Source organism: Vipera ursinii (genome assembly GCF_947247035.1).
Source record: "Vipera ursinii genome assembly, contig: SUPER_Z_unloc_1, whole genome shotgun sequence".
In the NCBI taxonomy this organism is placed as follows: domain Eukaryota; kingdom Metazoa; phylum Chordata; class Lepidosauria; order Squamata; family Viperidae; genus Vipera; species Vipera ursinii.
In genome coordinates this window covers 1186536-1194039 of record NW_028148449.1, presented here as the reverse complement: position 1 = coordinate 1194039, position 7504 = coordinate 1186536, and the positions used below count along the sequence as shown (strand labels likewise).

Genomic DNA, 7504 nt, shown 5'->3' with positions numbered 1-7504 from the left:
TCTCCCTTTCCTTCTGTTTGGGGAGGGTGTGTGGTTTTCCTGGCCTGAAGGATCCCACCCGGATTGGTCCTTTTGGGAAGAAGAAAATGGAGTTTTCCCCAGATTTGAAAGATCCTACCTAGCAGGTAAGCGAACATCCGGTGGCCGCAAATATTAGGGACTATTCTTTAATCGAGAAGATCAGGTAGGATTAGAATCAGGGTCCTCGTGAGAGTTTGGTGACCCTCCTGGCTGGCTTGGGGATTCTGGGAGTGGAAGTCCACTCCTCTTAAAGCATTCGGGCTGGGAGATTCTGGGAGTGAAAGTCCGTCCCTCTTGAAGCACGTCGGCTGGGGAATTCTGGTAGTTGAAGCCTATTCCTCTTAAAGCATGACTGGCTGGGGAATTCTGGGAAGTCCACCCCACTTTAGGCACCATTCCAAGGGGATTCTGGGAATTAAAGCCCATTCCTCTTAAAGCATCACTGACTGGGGAATTCTGGAAAGTCCACCCCACTTTAAGAATCATTCCAACGGAATTCTGGGAATTGAAGTCTGCCCCTCTTGAAGCATTCTGGCTGGGGCATTCTGGGAGTGGAAACCCATCCTTCTTAAAGCATGTGCCTGGGGGATTCTGGGAAGTCCACCCCACTCTTAAGCATCATTCCAAGGGGATTCTGGGAATTGAAGCCCATTCCTCTTAGAGCATGTCTGGCTGGGGAATTCTGGGAAGTCCACCCACTTTAAGCATCATTCCAAGGGGATTCTGGGAATTGAAGCCCATTCCTCTTAGAGCATGACTGGCTGGGGAATTCTGGAAAGTCCACCCCACTTTAAGGATCATTCCAAGGGAATTCTGGGAATTGAAGTCTGCCCCTCTTAAAGCAAGGCTGGCTGGGGGATTTTGGGAGTTGAGGTCCACCCCTCTTCAAGCATGCCGGCCAGGGGATTCTGGGAGTAGAAGTCCGCCCCTCTTCAAGCATGCTGGCTGGGGGATTCTGGGACTTCTTAAAGTTGCCCAGATGGACAAATGCTGGGTTAGCTCTTGGTTCCAATTTTCCCCTCTGAATCACTAAATCGTGGGATCGTAGGCCATGGATAGCTATCCCTTTCTCCCCTTTTAGGGCAAGATACGGGACACGGCCAAGCCATCTCAGTACACTAGTCCTCAGCGTGTAACTATTCACGTAGCTATCATTCAAACTTACCACACACACACACACACGCCCCCAAAAAGTACTTGTATCCCAGTTCTGAAGTTCTAACTCCCACCGATTTGGGGCGCTTGGTATAACCGTTCTGCATCGATCCGTCTCAACTTACAACAGCGCTTTTAGTAACCGTTGAAAGTTACAACAGCGCTGGAAAAAAAGGTCACCCGACGGTTGTTTTTTTTTTCACATTTACGACCCCGACAGCCTTCCCAGAGCCCCGCGATCCGAATTCACACAACCGACCGGGTGGCCGTCTCTTCTTTCCGACGGTGGCCGTGTGCCACGCTCTCACGTCGTCCCGCCACCTCGGGACACGGCGATCGTCGCAAACGCGGCTCCCGCGACGGCAGTGGAACGCCCTAGCCGTCGTTAAGTGTGGAAAAACGGGTCCCCTTGTGCGGCCTCCCGACGAGCAAAGCCAAGGGGGTTGTGGGGGGGGGGAAAGCCGGATTCGCTTAGCGGCCGTGTGACGAGCTTTGCGAATGCGACGATTCACTTAACGACGGTCGTCAAATGGCAAAACTCGGCAACCGGAATTTGGGGGAGGGGGTCCACTGGGGTTGTCACTAGAGGACTAGCCGTATGCCGGGCAGGGGCTCGAACCCGCCCCCCGGCTGGCCCGCTAAGGGTCTTGGGTTCGAAGCGTCGCGGGAAAGGAGCTTCTGCGAGGACATGCGATTCACCGACTGTCCTCGGCTGAGCACGAGTGCCGGTTGATTTTGAGTTCAAGGGCATCTCCGGAGACCATCTAGTCCAGCCCCGGCTCGCTGCGGCCTCACTCCGGCTCTTGAGGACCGGATTTGAAACCCAAAGCCTCTGCTGGCCTTCTGGGGGGGGGGAGGGGGTTTACTTCCCAGACCTCTGCACCAGCACTGCTAGAAGGAGGAGGAGGAGGAGGAAGGACTGTGGGGTCCCTGGTGCTCTCTGAGCTGGGGGGTTTCCTTGCAGACGTTTCGTGACCCAAAGAAAAGAAAGAGAAAGAGAGAGAAAGAAAGAGAGAGAGAGAGAAAGAAAGAAAGAAAGAGAAAGAAAGAAAGAAAGAAAGAAAGAAAGAAAGAAAGAAAGAAAGAAAGAAAGAAAGAAAGAGAAAAAGAAAGAAAGAGAATTGTGGGGTCCTTGTGTGCTCTCTGAGCTGGGGGTTTCCTTGCAGACGTTTCATGACCGAAAGAAAAGAAAGAAAAGAAAGAGAGAAAGAAAGAAAGAAAGAAAGAAAGAAAGAAAGAAAGAAAGAAAGAAAGGATTGTAGGGTCCCTGGTGCTCTCTGAGCTGGGTGGTTTCCTTGCAGATGTTTCATGACCCAAAGAAAAAAAGAAAGAAAAAGAAAGAAAGAAAGAAAGAAAGAAAGAAAGAGAATTGTGGGGTCCTTGTGTGCTCTCTGAGCTGGGGGTTTCCTTGCAGACGTTTCATGACCCAAAGAAAAGAAAAGAGAGAGAGAGAGAGAGAGAGAGAGAGAGAGAGAGAGAGAGAGAAAGAAAGAAAGGATTGTGGGGTCCCTGTGTGCTCTCTGAGCTGGGGGGGTTTCCTTGCAGACATTTCATGACCCAAAGAAAAGAAAGAAAGAAAGAAAGAAAGAAAAAGAAAGAGAGAGAGAGAGAGAGAGAAAGAAAGAAAGAAAGAAAGAAAGAAAGAAAGAAAGAAAGAAAGAAAGAAAGAAAGAAAGGATTGTAGGGTCCCTGGTGCTCTCTGAGCTGGGGGGTTTCCTTGCAGACGTTTCAGGACCCGACTGGGGGGGGGGCGAGAGGAGGAGGAGGAGGAGGAAGGAAGGAAGGAAGGAAGGAAGGACTCTGAGCTGGGGGGTTTCCTTGCAGACGTTTCGTGACCCAACTAGGGAACGTCATCAGGGCTACAAGGGAGGAGGAGGAGGGGAGGAGGAAGGAAGGAAGGAAGGAAGGAAGGAAGGAAGAAAGAAAGAAAGAAAGAAAGAAAGAAAGAAAGAAAGAAAGAAAGAAAGAAAGAAAGAAAGAAAGAAAGAAAGAAAAATTGGACTGTGGGGTCCCTGGTGCTCTCTGAGCTGGGTGGTTTCCTTGCAGACGTTTCGTGACCCAACTAGGGAACGTCATCAGGGCTGGAAGGGGGGAGGAGGAAGAGGAGAGGGGGAGGAGGAAGGGAAGGAGGAAAAAGGGAGGAGATGGGAGAAGGAGGGAAAGCGGAGGAGGGGGAGGAAGAGCAGAAGGGGGGAGAGCAAAAGGGGAGGAGGAGGAAAAAAAATAGACCGGGGTGGGTGGGTGTGGGGGGGTCGTCTTCGGCGCTCTCTGAGCTGTGGGGGGGGGTGGTCGAGGCCCCCTTAACCCTCCCCCTCCCAAACACGGGTGACGTTTCCCCAGCCGGGTCACGAAACGTCTGCCGGCGCAACCCCCCCCCCGCCCCCCCCTCAAGCTCAGAGTTTGGGGGGGTGGGGTTCTCAAACCGGGCTGGGACACGGAAGGTGGCGGGTAAACTAGGTAACGTCTGAGCGGCCGGCTCTTCTTCCCCTTTTGCCCCTCCCCCTCCTCCCCTCCCCTCCCTCCTTCCTTCCTTCCTTCCCCGGCCTGGCAGCGCCGAGCCCCCTCCTCCCCCCTCCCCGCAAAAAAAAAAAGCCCCCCTCCCGCAAACAAAAAAAAGCCGAGCGTTCCCACGCTCCGCAATCTCGGCAGCCTTGTATTAAAAAAAAAAAAGCCCCCCTCCCGCAAAAAAAAAAAAAAGCCGAGCGTTCCCACGCTCCGCAATCTCGGCAGCCTTGTATTAAAAAAAAAAGCCCCCCTCCCGCAAACAAAAAAAAGCCGAGCGTTCCCACGCTCCGCAATCTCGGCAGCCTTGTATTAAAAAAAAAAAGCCCCCCTCCCGCAAAAAAAAAAAAAAGCCGAGCGTTCCCACGCTCCGCAATCTCGGCAGCCTTGTATTAAAAAAAAAAAAGCCCCCCTCCCGCAAAAAAAAAAAAGCCGAGCGTTCCCAAGCTCCGCAATCTCGGCAGCCTTGTATTAAAAAAAAAAAAGCCCCCCTCCCGCAAAAAAAAAAAAAGCCGAGCGTTCCCACGCTCCGCAATCTCGGCAGCCTTGTATTAAAAAAAAAAAAGCCCCCCTCCCGCAAAAAAAAAAAAAAAAAAGCCGAGCGTTCCCAAGCTCCGCAATCTCGGCAGCCTTGTATTAAAAAAAAAAAGCCCCCCTCCCGCAAAAAAAAAAAAAGCCGAGCGTTCCCAAGCTCCGCAATCTCGGCAGCCTTGTATTAAAAAAAAAAGCCCCCCACGGCCCCTCCCCCCAAAAAAGCCGAGCGTTCCCACGCTCCGCAATCTCGGCAGCCTTGTATTAAAAAAAAAAAAAGCCCCCCTCCCGCAAAAAAAAAAAAAAAGCCGAGCGTTCCCACGCTCCGCAATCTCGGCAGCCTTTTATTAAAAAAAAAGCCCCCTCCCCCACCCCCCCCCAAAAAAAGCCGAGCGTTCCCACGCTCCGCAATCTCGGCAGCCTCGTATTAAAAAAAAAAAAGCCCCCCTCCCGCAAAAAAAAAAAAAAGCCGAGCGTTCCCACGCTCCGCAATCTCGGCAGCCTTGTATTAAAAAAAAAAAAGCCCCCCTCCCGCAAAAAAAAAAAAAAGCCGAGCGTTCCCACGCTCCGCAATCTCGGCAGCCTCGTATGAAAAAAAATAAATATAAAAGCCCAGTCGCGCTCCCGCCAGCGGGGCCGAGCCGGAGCGAAAGGAAACGACGGCGGCGCTCGCCCGTTGCTGCCGGTGCGCGGCTCCTCCTCTTCCTCTGGGGAAAAAAAGGGGGGGAAAACCCCTCCCCTCCTCCTCCTCCTCTTCCTCTGCAGCCCCTCCCCACCCTCCGTCCTCCCCCACCCAGCCCCGCCGAGCCCCACCTCCCTCCCGCTGGAAAAAAAAAAGCCATGGCAGCGCCGTGGGACTCGCCCGCTCAGGTATCGTCCGGAGTTCGCTCGGGGATTCTCTCCGCTCTCCCTGCCGGTCCGGAGAGGTTTTTTGGGAAAACACAAAACCCCAAGAAAACAAACAAACCCCCCCCCCCAAAGATTTCGGGTTTCGGAAGCGTTCCGGCCCGCGCTCGGCAGGCGCCCGGGAGCTCGGAGGACGCCCCCATCCTTTTCCCACCCACCCCTTCCACCACCCGCCCGCCCCTCCCAAGGAGAAAAAGACCCCCGGGAGGGGGGAAAATGGGGAGGGGGGAGGAAGGACGCCCATCCTCTCCCCCCCCCCACCACACACCCCCGCCCCTCCCAAGGAGAAAAAGACCCCGGGGGAAAATAGGAGGGGGGGAGGACGCCCATCCTCCCCCACATACCAGCCCCTCCCAAGGAGAAAAAGACCCCGGGGAAAAATTTGGGGGGGAGGATGCCCATCCTCTCCCCCCACACACACCCGCTCCTCCCAAGGAGAAAAAGACCCCGGGGGGGGGGGAAATGGGGAGGGGGGAGGAAGGACGCCCATCCTCCTTCCCCCACCACCACCCGCCCCTCCCAAGGAGAAAAAGACCCCTGGGAAAAGTGGGAGGAAGGACACCCATCCTCTCCCCCCCACCACTCGCCCCTCCCAAGGAGAAAAAGACCCCAGGGAAAATTGGGAGGGGGGAGGAAGAACACCCATCCTCCCCCCCATACCCGCCCCTCCCAAGGAGAAAAAGACCCCAGGAAAAAATTGGGAGCGGGGGGGGGAGAGGATGCCCATCCTCCCCACCAACACCCGCCCCTCCCAAGGAGAAAAAGACCCTGGGAAAAATTGGGAGGGGGGCGCAAACAGGAGGGGCTCCTCTCAATTCCCTCCATCCCCCCCCACCAGCTGTCCGTCAACGGGACCTTCCGATTTTTTTTATTTTTATTTTATTATTATTATTATTATTATTATTATTATTATTATTATTATTATTATTATTATTAATTATTATTATTATTATTATTATTATTATTATTATTGTTGTTGTTGTTGTTATTGTTATTGTTATTATTTTTCTTTCGCCGTCGGTTACTAAAAGTCGGGTTTTGGTTTTTTTTGGACCTACGGGGAGGTGGAAAGAAAACTCCTTCCACGGCGGGGCAAGTCTGCGGAATTGGCCCTCCTCCGCAGTCCTAAACCACGATTCGTGGTTTGTGGGCGGAAGAGGGTTGGTTGCGCTTTGTTTGGCCGGGGGGGGGGGAGTCTGAATTGGCACCACCACCACCCCGCCGAACCACGATTGGTGGGTTCGCTGTGGGTTGTTTTTTTTTCTCCCAGACGTCCGCTGCTAAGCCGCAACTTGGGGTTTGTAAAGCCGGGAGTGGGTTTGTCGGGGTGGGGTTTGTTTGTTTTTTTGCAGTCCCCGCTAAAGCGCGAACGGGAGGTTGGGAAGCGGAAGGCGGAGTTTGCTGATGGGTTCGTCGCGCTTTTTTTAAAAAAAACAAATTTGCTGCATTTGCAACCCCCCTGCTAAACCACGATTTGTGGTTTGTAAGGGGAAGTGGGTTTGCTGGTGGGTTTGTCGTGGTTCAGAAGTTGTGGGGGAGCTTTCAAGAAGAGACTGGGCTGGCGTCTATCAGAAAGGGCGTAGGTAGGGTCTCCCACTGGGGCGGCGGGGGCGGGGTTGGGCTAGATGACCTACGAGGTCCCTTCCAACTCCTGTTATTCTGTTCTGTTCTGTTTGCTGAGTTTGCACCCCCTTCTAAACCACCAATCGTGGTTTGTAAGCAGCAGGGGGTCTGCTAGTGGTCTTATCTACTGTCTATCTCAATCTCTCTCCATATATGTGTGTTTATGTATATGTATACATATATATATATGTATACATACATACATACATATATATATATGTATTTATTTTGCTCTATCATCTATCATCTCTCTCTCTCTCTCTCTCTGTTTTTTTTTCTCCTGTCTTCCTATCCTGTCTGTCTGTCTGTCTGCTAGTGGGTTTGTCGTGGTTTTTTAAAAAAAAAATCTTTAGTTTGCACCCCCTTGCCAAACCACAAATCGTGGTTTGTAGGAGGCCACGGGTTTGCTAGTGGGTCTGCCATGGTTTCTGCTTGGGGATTTGGGGGATCACCCTTCAAGAGGCAGAGGGGGGACCCTAGAGGCATTCAGACCCTCGGGGACCCCCTGCATTCCGTGTGTGTGTGTGTGCTTTTGTTCTCGCCCTCGCTCACAACATGGTTGCGTATCACAAAATTGTGGCCGGGCGATTTTTATGGCCACTAAAGCGGTCAGTCCTCAATTTATGTCCGGCCATTGGGAATGGAATTTCGGTGGCTAGGCAAGACGGGGGTGAAGTGGGGAGCCCGTCTGATTTCACGGTCGGCTTTTAAGCGAATCCCTGCGGTCCCTAAGCGAATCGGGATGCCGTTAAACGAATCCGGCTCC

General features: G+C 52.7%; 1 protein-coding gene and 1 long non-coding RNA gene across 2 annotated transcripts in view; both read left to right on the top strand.

Moving 5' to 3' along the window:
• Nucleotides 1–876: 876 nt before the first annotated feature.
• On the top strand, nt 877–3264 carry LOC310650468. Its single transcript, XR_014494380.1, has 2 exons — nt 877–2547; nt 3072–3264. It is a non-coding gene; the product is annotated as an uncharacterized lncRNA (long non-coding RNA).
• Nucleotides 3265–4727: 1463 nt separating this feature from the next.
• The window catches only part of LOC310650452 (zinc finger protein 212-like), a 10211-nt gene continuing 7434 nt past the window's right edge, over nt 4728–7504 (top strand). Inside the window, exon 1 of the mRNA XM_083379994.1 lies at nt 4728–5079. Coding sequence (XP_083236120.1) covers nt 4798–5079 — 282 coding nt within the window. The 5' untranslated portion in view covers nt 4728–4797. The remainder of the gene's footprint in view (nt 5080–7504) is intronic.